This window comes from Ambystoma mexicanum, chromosome 4q, assembly GCF_040938575.1.
Source record: "Ambystoma mexicanum isolate Mex_15411 chromosome 4q, UKY_AmexF1_1, whole genome shotgun sequence".
Taxonomy (NCBI): Eukaryota; Metazoa; Chordata; class Amphibia; order Caudata; family Ambystomatidae; genus Ambystoma; species Ambystoma mexicanum.
In genome coordinates, this window is record NC_090928.1 from 132,022,116 (window position 1) to 132,049,959 (window position 27,844).

Consider the following 27,844-nt stretch of genomic DNA (forward strand, 5'->3'; position numbering starts at 1 on the left):
TTTGGCGTTATTACTGCTCACATTGCACCTCTGTTTGGTCAAGATGCTACTAAAACGAAAACTCGAAAGACTAGCACTGCCATGGCTTGTGTGCTAGTTGCTTATGTTTTGCTGTAATTGAGCATTGAGCCAGATAAGATAAGAACAGTGGCGTCTCCAACACATGCACCTATTGTGCAGATCTGTAGAGCAGAATAAACTTCTAAACAGATGTTATAATTGTGATACTTGTACCTCATGGAACAGAGTCGCTAGGTTACCCCGCCAAGGTTCTCCTAAAAAAATCTCTCTGGCCTACTTGATTTACTGTGCTCTCTTGGATTGGTGCGAGCAGCCTTTCCTTTCTTTGCTAAGAATTCTGAAAGTACGCTGTCCGGAATTTTTTTGTTGACCCGAGCATGACAATACGTTTGTTTAAATACATTTTGTCAAAATTCACATATCCTGCCAATGGAAGAACGTATTCACAATAGCTTGGCTCAATAGAGCCTACATTTTAGAACAATCCTAATTTCTGGACACGAATCTCTTGATTTTTTTTTTTTTTTTTATTTTTTTTTTATTTTTTTTTTTAGTACACAAGGAATTTATTTGGTGCAAGATTGTCTGTTTTTAAAAATATACTTTTTCAAAGCTGTTTTTTCGCTTGTACTTACTGTTGCTTCTTGTCTCACTCTAGCCAGTTTTTCCAGGAGGCCATTCTCAATGACATCCGCAAGGCACGCAATCTATACACTGGCACAGACTTAGCAGACGAGCTATCGCGAATACGACAGCGCATGGACAACATTGAAGTTCTGTCTGCAGACATAGTCATCAACCTTCTTCTGTCCTACCGAGATATCCAGGTATGTCCACCTGTGCACATGGTTATCCAAGCCAAATATGATTTACCTGAGAACTGTAATATTTTACGACTATGGAAGAATGTGTTACACATTGCTTTCTGCCTGTATCGTTCTACTGCTATACTTCCAATCGGTTGCAGTCTTCTGCAGCAAATATTTTGGACAACCTATTTTTGATCCTCTTGGGATGATTGTGGTCACTATGTATAACTGAGTTCTTATTCAGCTTGAAACACAATGTTCTAGGAAAGGTGGGTGTCGAACAAGAATGAAAGCTTCTGGCACATCCGAGTGGTGCTTTATTTAAAAAAAAATACTGAAGCTCGGCATTCTTATTTGCCTTTTCCATTTGAAGATGCTTGATATAGAAATGTGTACACCTGTCATTGTTTATCTTCATTGACATCTGACTTCATTTGAAGAAATGGCAGCACCAGGCTCATTGCAGGTTAGGTAGAATGATTTTGACTTTATTGTATGTGAATCCTCTTTCTGTTGACATGTTTGGAGCTGGATCGCATGCGTTGAATGGATGGCAGGCAGTTTTTCACTAACACTTACATTTACAACATGGCATTGGTATACAATATTGCTTTCTGTTGGTTCGTTGGGGCACGTATTGATACATAAAATGGCCTTCACTTAATTGCGCTTGTACTCTTTTTCGGACCTTACTGTATTGGTCAAGTATAGCTATACCCGAAGGCAGTCATCCATTCACCTGGAGGGACGTCAATTTGACAGAGCTCTGCACAGCTCCTTCTTTGGATAATTAATGAACACTGTTTCAATGAAAAAGTAAATAATTAAATTAAAAACCATTGAGTACTATCATCTACGTTCTGCAAGTAAACCTTATGCACCAGGCAAGCTTCGTTATGCATAATCTACTTTAATTAACAAACTTGCTATAGTTTGTGAATCATCGATCATGAAAAAAGCCGATATATTTTCCGTTCTAAAGGGCAGAAACCGTACCTTCTTGAAAGTACTGAATGCATTAAATACTTGAAGCCTTAACAGCTCTAGCATAGTTTTCAAAGGGCACTGTTTCAAATAAAATACTTGAAAAAACCTGTTCTTTGTATGCAGCACATCCACCACTGTGCACGTATCCCACTTCTCATTTGAGTATGTCACCTTCGTGTTCAAGTGCAATTTAGTGTTTCAGCAAATTTAAAACTTGGCTGTCTTCTTTGTATTTAATGTCTTGTGTATATCAAATTAACTTGCCTTTTCCAATGTTTGTAAAAACTCTAATCCTATCTACTGACAAAAATGTGACCACCCCATGAATATAAAATGCGGAGTAGCAGGCAGCCCTAAGTACGAATTTCCCAAATGAAACCTACTAACGAGGCATGCATGGTGGTATCTTTGACCCGCCACAATCCTAGTAGGGAATGCGGCCTGGGTGAGAGAGCTTGGATGGTGCACATGCCCAAAACTACTAGATATAAATTGCCTACATTTGGTTTCCCTTTCTGTAATTGCAACTCTTGTGAGCTGTACTAAATAGCCCCAACAAAAACCCGCAGTTGCAAAAGTTATGTTTGAAGTGGCCGTAAAGCTTGTTGCTGTGCAATTTAGGAATGTATGGGCTATATTCTATACATTCGCTCACATCCTCACCGGCAAGTCATTTTTGTATTAACATTTGCATTCACTGACTGATATATTAGTGAAACGTGCACATGCCTGCAATTATTTCATGTTGGAATGGCACAAACCGATAGCTTGTTTCCTCTTGACTTTCCAGTTTGGATGAATTCCCTACATTACAATACAGAGCCTTCCCGAAAACCTTTGCTCTGAAGTAGTTATTAATGATGAACATAGACAATATACTGGCAAAATGCAAAGAGAAACGGTTCTGTCTTCGTGCACTAGCAAATATGGGTTTAGAAAAAATAAGTAGTTTGATTATATTTTGCAGCTTGGGTCCTAAATTATTATGCATTCCACTACACCCCCTCCCTTCCTCTCACCACCTTGTTCATGACAACCTTACACTGGCTCTTAAGAAAGTGCACGCTTTACACCATAATTCTGAGACTGCATTCTTCTCTCTTTGTATGTTGTATTTGTGAAAAGGACTACGACTCAGTCGTGAAGCTGGTGGAGACTTTAGAAAAGCTTCCAACGTTTGACTTGGCCAGCCATCACCACGTGAAGTTCCATTATGCCTTTGCGCTGAATAGGTAAGGACACTTTGCCATTCATCAGAACCACGGGCAGTGGCAGGCCCCAATGCCTTAACTTATTGCTGCAAGATTTCAGCATCTCTTTTTGCACGCTGACAAGGGAAAAGGGGAATCTGTCTGAATGCTGATCTACTGCTGCTTTTAAGTGTTTATCCCCCATCCCCACCAAATTCCTTGTGGTATTTTTGCTTTTAATCACAGCGTAAGTAGTTATGTGCCTTTCCTTCTGTCAAACATCCATCCGTATTGCTGCCTCCGAAGGTTATGGGAATGGCAGTGATGCATACAGTGGTATTAAGACCACTATCCTGAAGGACTGCAGTGATGTTCTTGTGTTGTTATTCCTCCTACTCTGCATTGACTTTTCTCTTTGTGATGCAAGAGTTATGCTTACTATGTGTTGGAGTGGCTGCGGGAGAGGAACATTTCACAAACCTTCAAATCATCTATCCTTCTAGCTCTGCTTGGAGGTGGTCCTGCAGGTAAAAAAGGAAAAGGAGGGATGCATTTAGCCAGGCCTGCTCTGTGTAGTTTTGCCATGTGTATCTGTTTGCAATTCATAAAGTCTGCCTAAGCTAATGGTGTGCCTGGAATGCTACAACTTTTATTCTAAGATTTTAAATGTAGATAGCGACATGACCCTGTCAATAATCAGATTAAGTGCCAGGGGCGCAAAGTTATTTCTATTTATTTGAATACGTATGTCAATTTCGATCAGAAATTAGTAACAATAACACATTTACAGTTGGCAGTGGCATTCCCCGCAAGGGTGCCTTTACAATAGCCCAAAGATGAGCACAAATGATGAGCCAATCTGAGGGTGTAAAGCAATTGGTACATAGATCTGTGACTAAATAGAGTGGGGAAAAACAGGTGACTTATGAAGTTTACATTAACCTACGCAGGAAAGTGCTTCAAACTAAATTGGAGCACTGTACGAATGCACACAATTTCATGGAGGGAGTTGGGTGTCAAGTAGGGATGATGGGGAGAAGGAAGGGGAAGATCCCTCTTTGGAGAGTAAGTGAAGTTTAGGACACGTTTTGAAGGGATCCACAGTCCGGCTGGCATGGATTGTGATGGGCAGAGGTGTTCCAAAGTAGTAAGGAGAGTAGGAAGAAATAAGAGAGGAGGTACGGGAGCATGGGACAGTGAGGTTGAGTGCAGAGGAGGAGGAGAGGTAACAAGATTGTGAGTAGACCGAGATCCGGTCACAGGTGCTGAGGAGCAAGACCATTGATAGCTTTATAGAATAGGAGAAGAAAGTTGAAAAGGGAGTCGCCGTGCATGGAGATCCAACCAGCATGGTGTCAGTAGGTAGAAGTGGGAGATAATCCGAGTAGGTTGTAGAGTGTGAGTAGCTAAATATGAGGTCTTTTTTTTAGAGTGGGGGGCTAAAGAGTAGGCATGACTAGTAGGAGGGTGGAGATGAGTTTTCGTATAGTGGCGAGTAAGAAATTGATGAACTTTCTGAATGTTGAAATGGCTAAAACGTCCCTGAGAGTTGGTGGTAGTGATGAAACGTTGCATTCAGAGGTCGATATCAAAGAGAACCCTAAGGTTGCTTGCTAGTGGTTAGGGAACAAGTAAGTCAGGTGGGAAGGAGGTAGGAGAGGGGAGGGATGGCATTGGAATCCTGGAGAAAGAGGACTTAGGTTTTTGAAGAGTTGATAATGAGTCAGTAGAGATCCTTATAGTGACATATTGCAGAAAGACATCTGTTCTGAGATGGCTGGGGTGAAGAAGGGAAAGGAGAACAAGATGTATGGGGCCAGCAAAGAGGGGATTGGGAAAGCAAAGGATGCAATATGTCTTCCTAGGGCAAAGGCATAGAGGGTGAAGAGCCAGAGATCTAAGAATCCGTATAGAAGAGTTTGGAGTGGTGAGCATCAGACAAAGTTGGAAACATGCAGGATTATAGTCTTGATGAAGTGTTTGCAATGGATGCTTGAAGATTGAAATGGATCTCCAAGGCCACCATCTTCAAATTACTTTGTGAACCCCACCTTAAGGACCTGTGAATACTGAGGAAGGGAGGGCACTGGGTGATTGCTGGCACAATATTTTCAGTGAACTGAGGGTTTCTTCAAAAGGGTTAGTGTAGTTATAGAATTGGAGGAGGCAGCTTAGAGTCATGTGGGGATGAGAGTTTAAAGAGCTCAGAGATGAGGGCTGATAACAAGTCTTTGCCCGTTTGAGGAGCAAGTGGGTTGATGGGAATGTGTCGGGGTGGTCAACCCCACAAATGGAAGATAGGTGGGAATTTAGTAGGAGTGGAGAGGGAGAGGTAATAGGAGGGATGCGGGTAGGGAAGGGAGAGAGAGGATGGCCGTGAGAGCGTCTATGTTAGAAGAAAAGTATTGAGCAATGTCAATAACAGAGAAAGTGCAGGCAATGGGAGGCATGAGCAGTGCTTGGAGGGTAGATGAAAATGTGATGGGATTGCAAAGGGAGGATATCAGGTTTGTGAAGTAGGAGGATTTGTCAGTCCAGTGCAGAGGTGAGGACAACTGGGGAGTTTTTGAAGGCTAGGAGTAGAGTGGCGGTCTGATTTATGCTAGCATCATAGGTCACGACATAGGTTAGTTTTGAGGCCCTGGATTTCAGAGGTGACCAAGGCCTGGGGGACTAGAAGGTGTGAATGTGCATGCAGGATAGTGTTGATCAAAGTGGGTCATAATTGCATATAGAGAAAGTAAGAACAAGCACAGCAGATGGAAGAGGCAGTAATAGGGGTAAAGAGAGTAGAGTGATCTTTGTGTCATCAAACTAAGGGGCAAAAGGTTTTTCGGGAGGTTTTCTGACATTACATGACCTCATCATCAATGCTGGTCCTGAGGCTTGGGGCAACCCTCGTTTGAAATAATTTGGCCAGCCCATAGTATAAATACTATGGGCGTGCCACTTGATTTCACTGTCGCTTCTGTGTATTTCTTATGCTGATGTTGTTCAGTCCATCATCTTTCAGTTCCGCAGCTGTCTTGACAGTTTTTACCCTGCCTCCCTCTGAGCAGCTAACCTTGCTTATTCTTTCTCCTCCTCAGCCGCTTTCTAATCTTTAACTCTGATGATCCCTGTACTCGCAACTATTTGAAACTGAAGCATTGTATTAGTGTGACTACGAGGGATGTTTACTTGTACTTCGATCTACAATTTGGGCACGTAAGATTAATACATGTGATGCGTGGGTTTTGGGGTCAGTCTCCTCCAGTAGCTGTGAAATTATCACACGTTTCAAAATATGTTGTTTATTCACTGCCCAACTGAGAGCAGAGTAATGTCGTTAGTGTCGTTTCTTAAACTGGAATGCAAATGTGGTAGGTCATCCTAGCCATACAGCTGGTAGGTGCACTTGAGGTTTCAAAGTTTACATGATTACTTTATAAAGCAAACCTAAAGTGAACTAGGGCGTATCATTTTCATCACTTTCCTTTTCATAGTGGTGATTTGATTGAATTATTTGTAGTGGAAATGCATGCATCTAAAAATAATGGCAATGTTTTCTGTTATGGTTTCTATGCACATCAAGAAATCCTAGAAAAACTGAGAAAGAAATGGTGATTTTGTAAAGGGGATTTGTGTAATATAAGCACCAGAGACTCTAGCACGTTCTTGTTACTCTGTATTGGCAAATGGCAGATGGAAAGTTATGGCTAGTGTATGACTGGAAATCTGAATATATATATATATATATATATATCAGCTTTTTCACATTGTACACATTTGCATTGGCAGATGATTATTACTTTTATTTTAATTTTGTGTTTTAAATAGCGCATGTACGTAGAGAAAAGTACTTCTGATCACTATAGATGTAGAAGGGAAGGGAAGGGCAGTGGCTGTTGGTGCAGTCGAGAAGTACAACATATTTGATGCAGCCTCTTAGACTGCTTTACTGAGAGTTCCCTGTTTGTAGGCCTATAAGTGCAATTGCGGGTCAATTTGGGGGTTTAAGGAGTCGTCTTGGAGTCAGAGAGGCCGTGGTCTAAAGGTGGTGGGGTGATGGAATCCTGCATCTTTGGTCTTCATGGGTCATTTCAGGCACACCAGGCTCCATGGAGTTTTCTCCTTGGAGGCCAATTGCTGCAGAGTTAAAGGGACAGAGATTCAGAGAGAAGGATCCTCTTGGGTCTTCTAGGATGTTCTGATGGGGGCCACCAATAGGTTTGGATTGACAGGCGAGTTGATTGTAGGGCGGGAATCAAGTAAGGAAGAAGAGTTCCCCAATCTAACAGTTTAACTGTTTAGCTGAGCCTGTGTGGATCAGTATCGGTGGGGTCAAGCAAGACTTTCCTAAACAATCGGAATGTAGGTTTTTTCCAGGAGAGTTTACCTGGTGTTTAAAGCTCAGTGGGAGATGGTCCGTTCCTGTTAGTTTTATCAAAAGAATTTCCTTGACAGGCCCCCTTCCTCGAATGGCACCCTGACTGGCAACAATGCTTGTGCTTACTGCACATAAGCTACGACCAGGAAGTCTAGGCGGACACTGAGGTAAGGAGGTGAATGGGGAGGAGGGTAGGGCGGTGGGTGGTGACGTGCATTTTTTTATTTTATGTGGGCGGAGGGTCAGGAGTCTGAAGGTTGTGGGAGTGTACCCCCATAGAACAAAGGACAGGGAGTGGGGGGAGGTGGTCAGAGGTGAGAAATGGGTGCTACAGTGGAGTTCTCGGCATTGTGAGAAGGCAGGCAAGGGGGCACTCGGAGCACATGTTTTCCCCACAGTGCCAAAAACGGGATCCAATTACCAGGCTTGAGTGAAAACGGCCTGATGGAAGGGTGGGGGGGGGCAATCGTAGATAAGGTGGTTCATGTTCGTCCTATAACCAAAAAAGTGATGGATGGAAGGTGTTGAATGAATCTGAACCACTAGCACTGGTCTGGGCAACCTTTCACATGACCGTTTTTTAGCCCGTTTCCACCATTGCAAAAAGAGTCCAGCCACTCCCTTTCTGAAGCCTCATTTACATTTGTTTGAATTAGAGAAGCCAGAGTATGACAGTGTTGGTGGATCTAATGTTTCTAGCAGGCGAGCACCATGCAAAAACAAACGCGAATCATGTTTTTCAGGGAGCCATATGAGCCTCACTCAGTGTGCCTGGAGAGAAGTGGTAATTTCATATCCGACCCTGGATCCTCCTGGCCTCTGAGTTTGTGTGCTAGTTGTTTTTGGCTGAGCAATGTGGAGCACCTGTGTTTAAGCTGTTGCAGTAGCCTAGGCTAGACATGAGTGCCTGGATTGCCTGCTATTTGTTTTGAAAATCTAGGAAGGAGATGATTTGTCAGTTGTGGAGGTGAAAGTAAGCACTTTTCGTAACTGTTTTTTATTTTTAATTAACCCCTTAACTGCTGTGGGTTTTTCCCTCAGTGCCAAGGCCTTTTTTGGTGATTTCGGTATGTCGCCATTCAATGCCTTGTAACTTTTTTGGAATCCTAGGTTGCTGTATTGCGGTGAGAGAATATAAGCAAAAAGGGCGAAAATGTTGGTTTTTAAAAAAAAATGCCAATAAAATGATGTACAAAGAAGCCTGTGGTTTTTTCCTTGTAAGAGCTAGGAACAAATGATTTTCTGTGCTGAATTCCCCAATTTCCTGGCTTTCAAGAAACGCTTGAGTGGAAACGAAAAAAAAATATTTTGATGTGGTTATCAACCGTTGTGTGAGAGGTAGGCGATTTTGGCCATTTTTGCCAGTTGGACATGCATGGACGGAATGGAAGAAAAGGGAGGCAAAGCCGAATTGGAGGACAGAAAGGCATACATTACTGAAAAGTAGACAAAATTCCAAGTTTGGGAAGGGGTGATTTGCGCAGGTCGGGCAACAACTAGGGAGGGGAAAATGCCATAGATTGGGGTAAAAGCGGGAACATGACTGAAAAAAAAGGTATGTGGTGGACATGGTTGGTTTTGTATGGCAATGGCTTCTATGAATTTTGAGAAAAGCAATGCTCCGCTATATTCCCCCTACTCTTGCAGTTAGGAAAGCACACATTTTTTGTAGTGTTTCACAAAACAAGCAATACCACAAGCCAAACACTGAGCCATGGTACAAAGGAGTTTTATGCATACGGCCTGAACAGACGTACTTAGCATCTGTAAATCAGGAAAACCAATGTGGTGTGGAACGGCAAGCATACATTTTTTGAAAGAGCACCGGCGCAGACCTTTTAAAGGGTAGGTGACTTGAGCAGGTTACAAAAGTGTATGGTGCCTAAAGCAGCGACTAGCAGACCTCAGTGCGTTCCCACGGGTGTCCTCTTTTCAGAAATGCATGGAGTTCCGAGTTTTCCTTCGTGGCTTGGACACCCTACGCCCAAATCTGTATGGTGTGCAAATTAGTCAAATCTTGCAATCCTGCTGTGCGAAGGGGTTACCAGTGTTTTAGGCTTGTCCCCTTGGCGCCCATGTAGGTGCACCAACACATGTGAGGTACCGATTTCATCGCGACACCTGTGGGAACACGAGACGGTAGGCCATGTGTTGTTGGCGGCGTGTTTCGGTGGGTGAGCCGAGTGAAATGTGCGCAAAATGCGTTTTTTTTGTGCCAGATTTCAGACTTTGCAGGGGTTTCTGGGTAATAAATTCTGGGCCAATTTGCGCAAGTCAGACCTCTGTGGATTTCCACGGGTGTCCTCTCTTCAGAAATGCATGGGGTTCCCCGTTTTCCTTGGTGGCTTGGACACCCGAGGCCCATATCTGTATGGTGTGCCCGTCTGGAAAAAGTGTGAAATTCAGCTGTCGGAACAGACTTGGGGTAGAGGTCTTTTAGGCTCTCCCCTTGGCGCCCAGGTAGGTGCACCCACACATGTGAGGTACCGTTTACATCGGGACACCTGTGGGAACGTGGGACGGTAGGCCATGTGTTTTTGGCTGTGTTTCGGTGGGTGAGGCGAGTGAAATGTCTGAGAAATGTCTTTTGTTTCCAGCCAATTTCAGAGACATTACCCTCTCTCCTCTCACCGAAACACGTCGCCAATAACAGATGTCATACCTTCCTGCGTTCCCACAGGTGTCTCGACGAAAACGGTACCTCACATGTATGGGTGCACCTACCGGGGGGCAAAAGGAAAAAGGTAACCCACTGATGACCTCAAGCCTTTCGGCACAGCACATTTTGTTTGTGTGGGCAACCTACAGATTTGGGCCTAGGATGTCGAAGCCAGCAAGGAAAACGGGGAACCCCATGCATTTCCTAAAAGAAGAAACCCGTGGGAATGTACAGAGGGGGCTAACGGGCACCCTACACTGCTGGGGAATTTTCATATGTGAAGGGGGTGCGCCTCTCCACCCCCACCGCAATTGGAGGGGCAGCGCATCTCATGTAGCCCTCCCTGGGGGCAGATAAGGGGGGGCTGTCCTGCACTCCCTTCCTAGGAGCAGATATCTGGTCCCAGAGAGGGCTGCATGACATGGCACACACTCCATTGCGGGTGGGGGGGTCAACTCCCCATCCCATTAGAAAATTCCCCGTCCCTTTGGGGTGCTCCACAGCCCCCCCCCTAAAATGCTGTCTACCATTTTCACTTTTTTGTTTATTTACCCAACTGCCCATGGCGCAGATGGGCACAATCGTGTGCCATTCTGCCCCTAGGGTGCCCAAAACCTATGGTCCCTCCCATAGGGGGGCCTGTTTGACATTTTGTGGTGGCCCTCTCCCCCACCCCAAATGGGTGGGGGGGGCACATCACGCAGGCCTCCCTAGGCCTCCTACGTACAGCTGCGTGAGGTACACCCCTCTCTCTCTCCATTTGGGGTGGGGGGGAGAGGGTAACCAAAAAATGTGGGACAGGCCACCCAGTGGGCGGGGCAGTAAGGTTTGGGCACCCCGGGGCTAGATTGGCACACCAATGTGCCCCTCTGCGCCAAGGCAAGTTTGGCAAACAAAGAAAATAATTCAAAATGGAAGCCTGCACTTTTGCGGGGGGGCTGAGGGGCACCCTAAATCGCAGTGGAATTCTGTTATGTACCGGGGGGTGCCCCTTCCCCCCCACACCAAATGCAAGGGGGCCAGCTCATTCAGCCCTCCCTGGGAGCGGATAAGAGGGGGGGGTCGCATGCTGCCCTCCCTGGGGTTAGATGCCCCTTCCTGGGAGCAGATAACTGCCCCCAGGAGGGCTGCATGACATGAGCCCCAAGTCCATTGAAATTGAAGGTAATCCAACCCCTCGGCAGTGAAGGGGTAATTCCCCCTCTTATAGCCCGGGGTTGGATTACAATTTTGTGCCGAAAACGACGAGGTATCTCGTCCTTGGCAACAGGGAGGTAATCCCAAGGAGGAGATACCTTGTCCTTGCCACTAATGAGGTTAATGAATACGTTTGAGTCGGAGACCACATGCAGACTTTTGATGCTTTTTTACTGGTGTAGTGGTATGCCCATGTTTGCCAAGGAATTTACGATGGGTTCAACGCCTTGCTGGAGGCGCAAATTAGGTTCTCTGTTTTATTTCTATTCAGGCAAAGGAAGCGGTCATCCTGTTTAGAATTTCTCACATAAAATCAGATGGGCTGCTCTGTTTTCGAATCTCCCTTATCCAGGCTGATCAAGAAAGAAGACAACTGCGTGAGATTGAGAAGTAATCGCAAAGGGTCCTAGTAACGAGGCAAATGGTCTGCTACAAACATTAACTAACCGGGGAGGTTGAACAGAGCCCTGGCGGAAGCCGAATGGTTGGAGGCGGGGAGTGATTTCCTGTGGTTACTTGAGCCTAGCATTGATTGAGGAAAGATATTATCCAGGCAAGGGCTGTTCTGTTTCTTCCAGTTATCCCAGTACATTTACAATCAGCGTGTTAATCCACTGTCATATGCTGCTGAGAGATCTGGTACGATGAGTGCTGTCTGAAGGTTCTGATCCGATGACTTTAGTTCTTCTCTGATGTTAAGAAGGATTGCCTCTTTTGTGCTGGTGGGTCTGAATCCAGATTGTAGATTGTGGAATAGATTGTGTTGCTTGCTTTATTCTTCCAATTTAGCCTCTGCTCCTTTATCTTGCCCTTGAAATACAGATTTAAGGTTATGGGTCTGTGTTTGACTTGTTATTTCTTTTGATGTTGTTTGACCTTAGCCATCTTGCGTACTGGGAGTCATTGAAGAGGGTGATGAGGGGAAATCCTCATGTCTCTTCAAAAGATTGAGAGGACAGAGATAGATGTCGCTGAGGGACACTTTCAGTTTAGTTGCTATTTTGCTCAGTGTTTTGGGTGATGGGTGTGAACTTAGCGATTGCTGTTGGAAGCAGGAAGTTATGCATGATGTTCCATTGTGACAAAGTAAACTTTTTCCTCATCTCAATAGTAATGGCAGAAATGAAGGTTGCAATATTGTCTCCACGGGTGGAGGATGTTCATTTAGGTTGTTGGCAAGCAGTTGAGTTAATTAACTTTTTTATGATTTTTAGAAATTGAGGATTTATTTTAATTGGAGTCTAGGTATTCTGTAGATATTACAAACTAAAATGTCCCAATTGGTAATGTGGCAAGATATTCAGAAGTGAGGTAATGTTAAAGATGTAGTAAAATATACAAGCAAGGCTACAAAATTCTGTTTATGTATCACACACCACAAACATTTGTCTTTTGGCACTTAAATAGCAGGGACAATTATTCCCCAGCTCAAATGGTAAATCTTTGTCAACTTTGGAAAGATGAAATGCTGAGGCTGGTGCTTATGTTAAGATTACTGCTTTAGCCCTACTAACCCACAGAGGTACTTTACAAATGTGCAAAAGAGAAATGGGTTTTAAATGGGATGAGGATGGCAGTGGCTGATGGACATTGAACTGCTGCAGAAAACATTGCAAAAAGCCTGGCAGTGAATCAAGTGAACCTACACATCTTTTGCCCACAACAAAGCCCCAATTCGCCAGAGCTGTAGACCATTTAAAACAGAATGCCGTAACCCCTAACAATCCATTTACTACAGGGCCAGAAGTAGAACAATTTAAAAAAAGGGTTACTTATATTTGCGCAAGATCATGTGTAGGTATTGGTTAATATTAATATTTTCCAGCAAGATGAGAACATTGTCCTGTAAGGAGACTCTGCAGCAGTTGAGTGGAATGTGTATGCAAAGATGTGGGAGACAGGCATGGTATCAAGAAAGATAGTCTCAAAGAGCAATAGTTCAAAACCTTTATAAAAGGGATTGTTCCCTGAATTGATGTTTCTAAAGACCGTCGATGTCTAAAAGTCCAAAATCCGTCTGCGTCTAAACCTATGCTTGCCCTCATTCTCTAACGAAATGTGATGGGAAGTTTTCTTTAAGAAAATAGCGGTTCAAAGAAAAGGAAATGTTCAGAGTGTCTTATCAATGGGTGTAGTTCTGCAAGTGCAAGATAGTTCAATTCAAAAGGGGAGCCCTTATAACCTTCCACGCAGGGCTCTTGCAGCAAATCAACAAAGTTCACAATATCCTTGGGTCTCTTGGGGTTCCCATCCCCTAGTGTAAGCCTCTCTTACAGTTGAGCAATGTCTTTCGCACAACTCTTGTTAGGCCTCTCAGGATTCCCTTCCCCAAGTTTAGGCCCCTTTCGTCTTTAAACAATGTTCTCCTAGTCATGGAAGTACCCTTCACTGTACAGTTCTTACATGGGATAGTATCAGAAACTTTCGAGAATGCTGGGCTCTTTGCTCCTCTCCAGCGTGACCACTCTGACCTGCAAACCCTCTCCTTGCTCTTGGAAAAATTAGCATAACATTTTCTAAATAAACAGAACCTCCTCCATTCAACTAAGCTTTGAAGGCACAGAATCCCCAATTCACAGCGTATTGCTAAGAATGCAACACATTTAGGAATAAAATATAGCACTGAGTGCCAAATCAAAGATTCATAGGTACCCAGTTCTGTGATTATTTTGGGATTAACTCCAATCCATAATGCAACCTAGGAATGATTTGCTGCTTAATATTTTACTGCCGGAAGTATCGAGAATTTGCCATACTTATTATCAAACGTTCTCATTTGTGCAGCAAGTTTAGTTGCTTTTCCCCTCAAATAATTCCTATGAAAGCATTTAGTAGGGTGGGTAATTATCGGAAAACCCAAGTATATCATACTTGTTTTCACTTGAAGTCTATTTTTTATTAAGAAACCATGTAAATGTATTCCTAATTTTATTTTTACTCAACTTCAGGAACAGTCTTTTGAGGGTTCATTTGTAAATTTGTGATCATATATTGGTCAAATGCATCTAACCTTTGGAGGCCTTGTGGGGCATGATCAAACAAGATAAAATCATCTGCATAAGCAGCCTAAGAAATTCTCAATCCACCAATTTTAGGTGGAACAAACGAAGCTCCTAAGAGTGAATGGGCAACCTCAGACACATATATGTTAAATAGGGAAGGTGCCAACATGCAGCCTTGTCTTAGACCGCTGGATATTATAAAAGGTCTGGTCAGAAGTCGCACATTATTTAGCCTCCCTAGAATCAAGGAGCCTTCATGAAGATTAATTAAAATACTTGATAAACTAGGTATGCCAGGGGGTTTACTAAGTTTATTCCAAAGAGTAGGCCGATCCACCAAATCAAACGTCTGTGACAAATCCATGGAAGCAACATATATTGGTGTTGATTTCTCTTTATATTCTATGCACGGTAGACTACACAGCAGAAGACCTCCACAATCAGTGCCCATGGATTTCTTCAAGCCCATCTGATGTTGATCAAGGACATTGTTATTATTACACCGTTCTTCAACGTGTTGCAATAGCAAACAGGCAAATATTTTAGAGTCTGCATCCATGATTGCAAGTGGTAGCTAGTTTAATGGTGATGTTCTATCTGCTTTTTTTATATATAGCAATCCATAGGATGTCTTCCAGGTTGGGGTGAGTGGGTAGGCATAGAGGACACAATGTCCATAAATGCTGCATACAGCACTTTTGACTACAGTTCAATGTTTTGTTTAAAGATAACATTTGTCATTTGATTTGGTCTGCCAGCTCTAGAGGTGCTGGCTTTCTTAAACTCTCTATACTTTCCATAGATATTATCAAAGACCAGTTATGATTTTTTTGCAGGCCCGGGAGTGGTCAAAGCACCTACTTGGCCTATATATCTCCAAAAAGTGGCTACGCCAGGTCTGCTTAGATATGGAATTAGTTTGGACCGTCATTTGTTTGGTCATTAATTAATTTACAAAGGTTTCACATATTCTGGCTCTTCAGAGCAGCCATCATTACTTCACCATTCCTTTGATACAGCAAATATCGATGTGATTGAGCCAATTCTTTAAATTTAGTTTCAGCTTGCGTGTACCCTTCATCTTGTCTGCACTACTGATAATTTCTCTAACTATCGAATCTGTTTACAAATAGGTTTTTTCTTTTCTTGGACTTGATGATCAAATATTTATGATAGTGGGCTTTATTTTTTACGTTTTGTTTTTTGCCTCTCCCTTTAAATAGATCACTCATCAAAGTTTGCAAATAGGGATTTAGATATGTAGTTGAATATGTGGTTAGTTTAGCCTCTTAAGGATAGTTCTCAAAGTCCTTCACCATAACCATGTTTAGATTCTCTATCTTACTCTCATTCAAAATTAATCAATTGTATGTCACATTAGTGATTAACGGTATGCCATATGAGAATGTACTTCTGGTTCATCCTTTTTCCAACATAATTCCATAATTAACATACCATGATCACTATACTCATTAAGAAGAACTTAAGTTAACAACACGATCATACAAACCTTTAGTGTGGAATATGCAATCAATAGTAGAGGAGGTACACCGACCATACCAAATAGAAGTATTTGTTGTCAGACTATGTAGCTCTCAACCCTCTAAATTATTGCACCATATGTGTCCTTGTAACAGTTTCGGCCTAGAATGACATGTTTGAGCACTCTGATCACGTAGACGATCCCAAAGTGAAATATCCCCCATTTCGACTGGCATGCCATTCATTAAATGATCAATGTCTGATAATTAGAGTTACACTGTGAATTAAAATCACCTGCAATAATCACCTGACCCGCGTGGGTACATGTATACCAATTTTCCATAGTTGTATTCAGTTCCTTTAAGGTAGTATCCAAATTACCCCTAGGATTCCAGTACACATTTATCATTAATATACATCTAAGACATATTGCATCTTCCACTTCTATCAGCACTGCAAGAATGCCCTTAGTATCAATCCGACCTCAACCATTATGAATTACAATTGCCAGTACTCCTGCTGTTCGACCCCTTAGTCCCTGTGTTGCAGGCTCAATCATTATTTCATAACCATGAAATGCTGGCGGGGTAACCAACCAAGTCCCATGAAGGAAGATTATTGGAAAGGTTCGAAAGAGCCCACAGAGGGTCTTATCCGCACACAAATGAGTGAAACATCTAGCATTCCATGAAACAAAAGTTAAGTTGGGATCTATGCTAAAGCTGACCTTTAAGATCTTTCATTTGTGTGATAGTCTCTCTTAAAGTTCAGTCTAACCAATGCCAATTGATCTCATTCTGATCCTTCATTATCCCTTCAGGAGGGGATTCCACTTCCATACTTAAATCAGAATTATTTTGTATACTTCTCCTATGCTTTCCATCAAACGGGGATAAATCATATCCTAATTTATGTAAGTTGGATGTCTCATTTCGAAGTGCCTCTTAGACAATCCGGGACGGGATCAACAACCTCAAATGATCATATCTCAATGCGTGTATGAAATCCATCAACTTAAGTCTCTCTAGGTAATCCGTCTAAGTGCTATTATTTCATTAAAATGCCAAAACCCGCAATCTGTTCAGCGAACCTAGACCCCCTTGATCAAACAGATCATTTAACATTATGCTTGATTCATCCGGAAACACTAGATCCCTCAACCGGGGTTCCACCGTCCTTGCCTCGTCGCACTCTGAAACACTTTTGTATGAGTACAATACAAATAAAATATCATATTAATATCATACTTTGATGAGTAGCAATGGGATTAGTTCCACAGGTAGATTTCATTGCCTCATCCGAGTTCTCAGTTGTATGATATTCTTCCTTTGATTCACTTAAAATGACATGCTGGAGTGGATCACTAGGCCTTTAGTTATCTTCAGTAGTGTTTTTAAACCTGTCGGACAGAAGTCCATAGACCTCTTTCATAATTGCCCACTTTGCTGAATTTTTAGAAAAAGCCAACATATCTTGGTCTTGAGTGATTAAAGGAATGAAAGTGAGACCCCCAGCTGTAGGGGCATTATTTACCAAGGGACAGTCCTGGTCAATGATGTGAGCCTCATCGTCCGCCTTATGAGTTTTTTCCGCTGAAGTACTGCCTCCATCTTTGTCCAAGGTCTGTCCCACTTGAAGGTCCTCCCCCAAAGCATGTGATTTCAAGTTTCCTTGGCCTAGTATGTTCTTCAAAATTTCTCAAACGGCTGCCTCCGTCAAGGCATAAGTGTTTGTCTCTACGGTCAGAGTTGGTTTAATTATCTTTTGAGTATTAAGATTCTTAGGGAAACTGTTTTTTTCGGATGGGAAGTTCGTGATACAGCCCCTAATTCATCTTGGTGGACACCTCCTCCTGCCTGTACTCGCCTCCTCATTATTCATAAAATGTTGGTGTGGATAGTGTCTATTTTTAGGTGCTTCAACCCCACTCTGTATGCTTTCTTGTTTGTTCTTTGGAGGCAAAGACTAAGGACGTTTAAAAATGTCAAAAAGTGCCCTTAGTGCAGCCCTTTTGCTTCATAACATCCACTAGTCTCGTGTCCGACACTTCTTGATAATCTACTTGAGTCAGGTCTGCGTCTCCATCCACACACACCTTCTCCAACCTCAAGTCTATCACAGATATAGTTGAACTATTCCCTCTCAATTCGTAATCCTCATTTGTTTCACCCTCTTCCCCCTCCAAAACTAAATCAGACTCACCATCATAGAGACTATTATACCGATCTTGTGCTAATGAGCGTACATATTTACGAGAAGTTTTCATGTTAATTTTTGAATCAGTTAAACTATTTTAGTTTTTCCTCCCATACGTAGTAGGGAATTGGGTGCACCCTGCCCGGCCATGGGGGACCTAACCCGTTTCTGTGCTGAGGTAAGACTTAAATCTCCCCCCTCAGTCCTCTTGTAAGTCTTCTAACAAAGCCATGAGGGAGATTTCGCCTGTTGAAAAGATCGGTGTAGGGTTTAAAAATTAGTTATTCATAAACTCAGAGGTGAAAGGGTCTTCGAATACATAGTTACCCAGAATTTGGTTCTCAATCACCTGAGGCAAAGTGCCCAGTACCCCTGTGGAGGACAGCAACATGGAGATCACAACTACCTGGACGTCGCCGGCTACCTCAGAGGAATTGACCAAAGTTATGTCAATCTCGACCACATTACCCAACTCTACACCCAGCTCCACAGGGGATGGTGCTAGGTGAAGCGCTAGTGCTCAGGACAAACTCTTCTGCTTGTAAATATGAGGCATCTATATCTTTTTTGGATGCCGCCGCCCTTTTTTTTTTCTTCATGATAGATGATTGTGGTGTCAAAATCTAAAATACAGTCTTCAATATAACGTTTCTAGTTCCAAAATTCCTACCCACCTCAACGTATTAGCACACACAACTCAAAAGATGTATTGGATCACTGCCTATTTGCCATATAAGAGAAATCATGTGAACCTAATCACCTCCATTCTTCGATAAAACAATACACAGCCGACTCACTTTACTTCGTTCACAAATAAAGGGCATATAGTACATCTTCTCCAAGGCACGGAACCAGTGGACAGCCAACTGCGCTCTCAGTGCATTCCGGGATGTACGTGTGCGGATGTGCGCGGCCTGGTACTGTAATGTTGTTTCCTGACTGCTGGGGGGCAGGGCCTATGTTAAGAATTTATTAACTTTGTTGTTCTACAAGAAAGTGAAAATAGATTGGTTAAATATGTTAATAGGTCCTCTAAAGAGTCCAGAAATTAATTATCGGTTCAGAAAGGCTCCAAGTATACCTCCAGTCATTTAATTGAACAACATGGGTAGTGTGAGCTTCTTTCAGGGACACGGCCAAGAGCGCACGCGGTGCACTACGGGAGGCACATCTGACACAAGACCCGGTACTTTAATGCTGTTTCCGGACTGCTAGGTCGGAGCCTATGTTAACAATGTATTAAGTCTGTAGTTCTTCAGGCAGTTAATTGAACATCACAGGTAGTGCAAGCTTATTTCAGAGACACTGCCAACACAGCCAACAGCACTCTCGGTGCACTTTTGCTTTTTCCTACTATTATTACAAAGTATGATATTTCAAACCTTTTTTTCTTCGAATTTAACACCAGATACTGTGGCTGCCGGCAAGAGCAAATTGCTGTTCACAGGGGACTGACCAATCTGAATAAAAAGGTTACTTACATATCATTGTCACAGGAACAACTTTCCGTGGCTTAGAAATGTTAGGTTTCACATCTGATGCTTTATATGGGACTATCGTAAGCAACGTTCCGTTCATTCCTGTGTATAGATGGAAGGAACTAGTTTATTCCTTTAAGAGCCCAATTCTGTGAAGAATGTAGGTATCGCATAAAGTACATGGTATGTTTGAGATTCACATATCCGGTGACCTGTTGAATAAACAGACAAATGTTCAAGTCTTCAAGAATCGTCATGTTTTCACCTCAAAAGATAGTGCTCTGCAGTTTGTCTTCCTTCTGGATGCAAAGGAGTTTGCTTAACGTAACACGTGTTAACCAAAGGAAACCGTGTCCTTAACCAGAAACGGGTGCTTCATTAGTGCCTATTCACTACTAAGGCTGTTGGGAAACCGACAAGGCAGGGTTGACAGATTATGGGATAGAGGGGAGTATCAAAAAACGCAGCAGTGAGCCGAATTATGTAGTTTGCAGAAATGCTCACGGCAGTTGGTTAATATCGCTTTCCGCTTTATGTTCTTTGAAAAGACATGCATCTGAAAGTCATTGCAAGAGGATTTACTCATCAAAAGATGTTTTGTTTCTTGCATCGATTTTAATTATGCTAAATACTTTTCTGCTGGTGTTCATTGGCTTTGAAATGTAATGTTTCACAATGATGAATGCGGACTGCCTTTCACTATTTAAGGTTATGTTTTTTTTAATCCTTTGTTAGAAAGTGGCTTAACATTGGAGTTAAAGTTTAGTTAATGTGCTGTACTCGGATAAGATGTTTGAATTACGTTTAATTGAGCTGTTTTGTTTCCAACTTGTCAAATTGATATTCTAATCAGTATTGCTCATGTGGGAAAGTAAATTTGAAATATTTTGGGTTTACTGCACAAAAATCCCAGACTCGCTTAAAGTGGAAAAGGTCGTTTTAATGTGACGGGCCACAGCTTACAAAAAACAAGCTAACCTGGCTCCCTGGCCTTACAGACTAAAAGATCAATTAACAATCGACAAAACAAATACATAATAAAAAAATTAACAATTCCTCACTTTCTGTCACTTGCTCCCGCCCCTCAATTCCACTCAACCTTAATTCCTGCTTACTCCCACCTTCTCTCCAAGGCCACGCCCCTCCTTCAATACCTTTTCCCCCTCTTTGTACCCCCTGGGTAGCCTGTTCGTGCAAACAGCAGCACCACCACCATCCTTTACCATGCTAGTACCCCCTTTTGTTTCCCCCAAACCTCCTGCGAAGGGCCACGTCCCTGGCAACACCTTAGCCCTATTACCTCCACCATGCTCCCCTCAACACCAATCTTGTTCCAACCTATTCTATGACCTGCAGCCAGGCTGACCTGCCACATCAGCAACAACATGATCCTCCTAAGATAACATTGTCCCATTCTACTGCCTCAGCCTGTCGCACAAATCTCCCCGCCCCCCTATCATTTGTATTTGTATTTATTAGGTTTATATAGCGCTTTACACCAAAATGCTGCAGATTTTAACAGGATACATTTATCAATAACAGAAATAACAGTAACAGTAGAAGCAAATACAATTTTGAGTCAGATCAACAAAGCAGTTTGTGGAGCAATTAGACAGAAGGGAAGGGAGTGCAGGAGTAGAACTGGGAGGAGGATGGAGGAATGGGAAGGAAGTGGAGGAGGGGGATGGAGGGGTAAAGGGAAGAGAATGGAGTGAAGGGGGAGAGGAGGGAGCTGATGAGGGGGAAAGAGGGGAAGGGAGGGATAGGGATAGGGGGAGGGGAATCATGGCGGGGAATGGAGAAGGAGAGATTTAAGGGAGGTGCGGAATGAGGAAAAGGTAGGAATAGAGCGGATTGAGAGAGGTAAGGAGTTCCAGTGAAGGGGAGCTAGGAGTTGTAAAGAGCAGAAGCGGGAGGAGGCACAAGGGGAAGGAGGAACAGTGAAAGAGGAAGTGCTCATCAGAGCGAAGAGGGCAAGAGGGAGTGTAGAAAGAGAGAAGGGAAGAGAGATAAGGGGGGGGGGCAAGATTATGGAGAGATTTGAAGACTAAGCAGAGAAAATTAAATTTAAGTTGGGAGTGAAAGGGAAGCCAGCCAAGGGAGGATAGGTAGTCAGAGATGGAATCGCGGGAGGTGAGGAGACAGAGTACGGATGGCCGAATGGTAGATAGATTTGAGGGGGGTGAGATGTGAAGTGGGTAGACCAAAGAGTAAGGAGGAGCAGTAGAAGAGGCGAGAGAAGATTAGGGAGGATGGATAATGGACCACCCCTCAACCGTCTCGGACCTGAAAAATATAAAATTGGGGGAACAGAATGGGAAAACCAGGGCCCCAAGACATAATAAAAAAAAGGAGGTGGGAGGGCAGGGACAAATGCTATGCCTCGAACCGTTGCTTGCTCTCGAACCTTCCCTGCCCCCATTTATACCTAGGAAGAGACACGCTATGCACAGGCCAGCACACCAAAACAACCCTCTGGGAAAACGCTTGCGTGTACCCCCAGGATCCCGCTTTGGGCTTCATGCACAAAAATCCCAGATTTGTTTAAAGTGGAAGAGGTTGCTTTAATGTGACAGGCCACAGCTTACAAAAAAACACGCTAACCTGGCTCCCTTGCCTTAAGACTAACGGATCCATTAACAATTTCCAAAACAAATAAACAATGTACAATTCCTCACTTCCTGTCCCTTGCTCCCTCCTCTCCCCCTCAATTCCTCTCAACCTTCATTCCCACTTTCTCCCATCTTCTACCTGAGGCCACGCGCCTCCTTTAAAACCCCCTCTTTGTACCCCCGGGGTTAGCCTGTTTGTGCAAACAGCACCACTCCCTTACCGCTCTAGTACCCCTTTTTGCTTTCCCCAAACCCTCCTCCAAAGGACCATTTCCCTGGCACCAGAAAAACCCTCCCCTGAGGTGTTCTTTCTGCCCCAACCGCCCGCCCCCATTTCTCCTCTACCTCCAACTCTTTATAATATCCTCAACTGCCATCCTAACATCAAACAGATAATACGGGATTCCCATGAGTGACAAGTGCATGCAATCCTTCCGAAACAAATCAAAAGCCTTATAAAAAATCTCCTGGTGCGCCAGCGTTCACACCCCACAGGACCTGCAAAACGTCACCATTTCCCTGTTTAATCTTTTTCTTTGTTCCACAGCCCCTTCTTTCACTGCAGCCTTCAATACCCTTCTTGGCATAAAGTTGGTCCACACCAACCCCACCTAGGGCCATATTTCCTTCAACCAGCTGATATCCCTCTTCATCTTTTTTAACAGTGGCACACCCGTAACCCTAACCAAGACATTCTCCCCAGCATGTAAAATTAGAGCTGTCTGAACCCCATTAGCCTCCCTAATCCCTGCTAGCATAGGCAACAGTTGGTCCCACCTGAGTCCCCCCCCACCTCCAGACCATCTCAACAGCGCCACAACTACACCCCAATTGGGTCCCTCAAACCCTTTTTGCTGCATCTTTTCCTGCCCATTTCACTATGGTTTGTCCGCATATCCAGATCTGAGGCAATTCACCACTTGTCTGTGCCACATCTGCAAAAGAAAGTGAGCCTTCTCTCCAACAACTCACCGGCCCGAATGCATTCGTTACCAAACATCCTCCATTTCCAAGTTCTCTGATGGATCCCTTGTAATTTGCCGATTTCCAGCGCCCCAAACTCTTAACGTTTTCTTCCAACTGACCCATCCTACTACCTTCAGATGCCACCCCACCCTAAAAGAATGTGTCCCAAAATCCAAAGCTTTCTCGCACAACTCCAACAAGGCTCTCCTCATCACTCCCAGAACCTGAGAAGCCGTCACCCCAACCCCGTTTTCATGCTGGAAAACCGAACCCTCTCCTTTTACATCTTTCACGCCACAATGCTCCTGCCCTCACTAGACACAATTCCCTACTACCTCTATCCAGATGCACCCAAAAACCCTTGCCCTTCTGATCCATTTTTGATCTGCAAATGCTTATATCAACCCTATATTCTGACAGCTGAACATCCCTCCACAGCAGTCGAACTTCACCCTTCTTCCCGCTACCAACTCTGCTACCCGAAATGCCCCAAAAAGACAACCATGTAAAACACGTTGCAAACATTTCACTTTCCCATGATGACCAGTACATTCCCTCGATAACCTTGGACAACTTCAATAACAGGGCCACTGATACTGGTCTCCTGCTGTCCTTCACTTTCCTTTTTTTCCTTGCCCATCCTTCCAACATCCTACATGCCATTTCACCCCCACTGGGCTAAAAGCCCCAAAACCACTTTGCATAAAAAGCTATGCCCGCCAACTTCCCTGATAATGTTGCCCTAGACCAGCCCTTGTCCACACACCTCAATATAAATTCAAGCACATCCTCACTTCTTTTCTCCTCCATATCCTCCCTACCCTTCCTGCTGCGCAGCCCCTCTGTTTATAAAGTCCAACCATACTCTCCTGTATGCATGCCGCAATGCTGGGGCCGGTGAACCCTCTACTAAACGCTGTGCTCTCAATCTCATAGCTGCTGCAGCTCCCCTGGGATCCGGTGCCCCTTCACCTCTGCCGTCCGTGCCAGCCCACGGAATCTCTGCCACTGAAAGAGATAATGCATCAGCAATGCATTTATCATTTTCATGGACGTGAGTTGCTCAAACACCACATTCCACTTCAGACACTGCAGCACACATTCTCTCATTAGCCTGGCTACCCTCTGATCCCTAGCTGACTGCCTGTTTACTGCTTCATTGTCAATGTTAAAATTCACTTTTTTGTTCTCAAACTCACTGCCCCACAAATCCAGTGCCACTAGCAACAGGGAAAAACTCCAAAAACGCTATGCCCCCCATCCCCCTCTTCCATTGCTCAAGCTGCTTTTCGGCACACCAGCTACCCCTCTAGTAAACTCCAAATCCTCCAGAACCTGCAGCATCTGAAACAATGTGAACCTCCCATGCCACTGGGTCCCCTTGCAACCACATTGACACTCTGTTAAATTCTTCCAAAAATCTCAACCAAGCCTTCAAATCCTCCCTGGCTGCTCGTGAAATCCTCACCGTGATGTGGGTACGTGCCATATTTCAGCAAAAAAGTGCGACCCGGCGCCACCAGCCGACATGCAAATTTGAGATGCCCTACTAACCTCTGCATGTCTACCAGCAACATTTTACTGCCCACTATCGCCCTCTCCAGCAACTGCACCAGCTTGCTCACCTTGTAGTCCGGCAAGCGTGAGGCTATTGCCACTGAATCTAACTCTGTTCCTAGAAAAGTCAAAACCACTGCCGTCACCTCAGTCTTATCCTCCACCAATGGCGATCCCTCCCCCGGCATCAATGACTGAAAAATCTCCAATACGCGTTGACATTCCTGCTCTTTGCCTGGTCCACTGATGAAAATCACCCAAATAATGCAAAACTTCTTGAAAACCAGAACTGTAAGAAAAAAAACTCACTGAAGAAAAGGACTTAATCGGTCAATCAATGCACATGAAACTGCACAGCCCATCGGCAACGCTTTGTCAACATAAATCTGACCCTCAAACTGCATTCCCAGCACCCACAAATCCTCAGAATGCGCCGGTAGTAAACGAAAAGCCGCTTTGATATCACACTTTGCCAAGAAAGCGCCACACCCTTCGTTCCTCACTAAAGGCACCGCCTGATCAACACTAGCATAAGACACCCACAATCCTCCGGTGCAATGAAATCATTCACTCGGGCCAAGATAAATGATGAATTAATCTAAACTCTCTGGCTGCTTTCTTAGGCATGACCCCTAAAGGTGGAATCACTAAATCACCTGGAAAATCCATAAATGGGCCAACCACCCATAGGTAATAATATCGCCACATATATGGTCGCTGTAAATAATATTGCCAGGAAAATGTTGTGGCAATATTATTTGGGTGACCATATATATGGCGACCGGAGCAAAAAAAAAAAACATTTAAAAAAAAATAATAAAAATTGGGGGTTGATGGGGTGTCCCCGCATGTTCCATGCAATAATGTTGCCACAAAAAAACGACAATTTTTCGGCGATATTTTTGTATGGCGATATTTTTGTGGCGACATTATTACATGGAACCCTTGGACCTTGATATCCCAACTTAAAGCCTTCCTGAAAACCATCCCCCATAGTCCTGGCTCCTTCCCTGTCTGGGCAGAAATGGAGCCATTCCTCCAACACATCCACCTTAACTGGAGTATAGGCCTTTACTCCCGCCCCATGCCCCCTCCTCTGTCTCCTGTCGCAAAACATTGTTTAGCAGTATGTCGTCCCATGCATCTGCACTCATGCCTATACCTGCACACTGGTCTAGAGCAGCCATCCTTATTAAAGGCCCAGCATGCTGCTGATGGCTAAACCCTGCCTACTCCTGCTGCCCCACCGAAGGCGGGGAGACCAGGAAAGGGCCGGTAAGGTGTGGGTAAACAACTTGCTGTATGCAGCATTTGGGCTGGACGCATGGGCGACAACCGCTGTAACCCATATATGTCCATATCTATCTCTGCCCATACCGCTTGCTTGTCCTCACCCTTCCTGGCCCTGAACTGAATATATCTCACCCAAGCAAACCCTTGAAAACGTGGAAAAGCTTTCCTAATCATGTCCTTATACTTTAGCAAAGCCACACACCTCTCGGGGAACTTTTCACAGTAGCCACTTGCATATATTTTAAATCCTGATGTCCAGTTTTCAATCGTAACCAGTACCTTTGTTGTTGACGCTAGCTCCTGCTACTCTTCCTTGGACCCTTCTTTAACTCTCCCCTCACTGTTTAAGAGTTTAACCAAGTCTATACATTTTTGTAAATAAGAAATTGTCTACGCGGACATTCCACAAGGAAACGGAGGTTAACTCTACCTTACATGCGCTAAGCTGTCACCATAGACCTGTGAAGTGGAATATCTCGACGGGGGAATTAATCCAAGCCCGAAGAAATTGTAATCGCACTAATGATTTCGTAGCAGAATGTAATTTATTACAGGAACATTTTCAACAGAGGGGCTACTCCAAAAGCATGCATCAGAGCGGCTCGAAATAAGGCAACAAACATGTCATGGGAGCAAACTTTGTTGCCTAAATCGCACTGAACCAACAAGGATCAAAATGAGATGAATTTCGTCACAACCTACAGTCAAGATAATGCCAAACTGAGGAAAATGCTCAACAAAAATTGGCGTCTGCTAAAACTAGATCCTCGTCTCACAGAGTACATTGGTGACAAACCTATGGTCACATTACGTAAAACAAAAACAATCAAAATGACTGAGTCCCTCACTACTACCGGATCTGAACACAGAACCCACTAGAACCTGGTTGGATACAGGTATATCAGGTTTCCGCAAATGTGGGACGTGTACCATGTGCCACTATGCACATGACGCAACACCTAGTTTTGAGGAAGTGAGAGGAATACGAATGGACATAAATATAAATTGTCGCTCGAAATATGCAGTCTATGCCATAATTTGTCTGTGCAAGCTGATATACATTGGGAGTACAATAAGAGAAGTCAGAGTCCGCATTTGTGAGCATTTCTCATCACTAGGGAGCCAAGACGCGGCATTGCCCTTGGCCCAACACTGGCAATCAAAACACCAGATGGATGACAAAAGCAGCTTGACATTTATTGGACTACAGAAAGTGAAATTAGGAAGAAGAGGGGAGATTTGGAGAAAAGACTCAGCAGATGGAAGCGAGACTTATTTGCAAATTTAGGTCAATTGAGTTTGGTCTCAACCAGGACAATGAGATGATACACTTTTTATGAATAACAAAAATATATCCACAAGTGCATCTAATATGTCTCTCCTGGCCATCCTCCCGTCCTTCCTAAACTTCTGCTACCCACAACCCCATCTTCCCTCTTCAAACCTTAAACCCCTCTGCACCTTTTCTCTCCCTAAACGCTCCCCTTGGTCCCTCTCCCCCACCGCAAACCATCCTCCTCCTGACATTCACCCTCCCCAGTCATATTACTTTTATGTTGCGCACGCTCGGGCCGGGTAGATCCTCGTCGGGCCAACACACGGGCTCCTGCGTCATCTTCTCAGCGGGGTCATGCTAACCCCTTCCTGCTCTTCTCAGGCGAGATGTCTCCACCCCTGCACTCCAACGTGCTAAGGGCTGTACCACAACATCTAGGCTGTCCACTCTTGCCTCACTGAGGGGGCGCTCTAAAGCCCTTTCCATCCACCACCTCTACCACCATGGGGGATGCGTCATTCCCTCCACGTACCACGCTGCTTTTTGGGTTGGTTGCCCCATACCTTTGCCTTTCTCTGCCATCTGTAGTGTCACCCTCCTCCCCCTGCACTCTTTAGCAGATATTTTCCACCTGGGCTCCTCAGTACTGCTTCCCCCCTTCGATTCATCCCAGCCCTCACCTCCTCAAGAACTTGACCTGCGCCCCTTCCGACCCTTCTCCTTCCCCATCAGAACCTTCGCTCGCACCAG

At 44.0% G+C, this 27,844-nt stretch overlaps 1 protein-coding gene across 2 annotated transcripts in view; it reads left to right on the forward strand.

Annotated features, from left to right (window-relative positions):
* Positions 1–27,844, forward strand: part of MAP3K5 (mitogen-activated protein kinase kinase kinase 5) — a 1,851,596-nt gene that overhangs the window by 574,290 nt on the left and 1,249,462 nt on the right. For both annotated transcript variants that reach the window (XM_069607656.1, XM_069607657.1), the window contains exons 5-6: positions 680–848; positions 2,943–3,049. In XM_069607656.1, the coding sequence (XP_069463757.1) occupies positions 680–848; positions 2,943–3,049 (276 nt within the window). The remainder of the gene's footprint in view (positions 1–679; positions 849–2,942; positions 3,050–27,844) is intronic.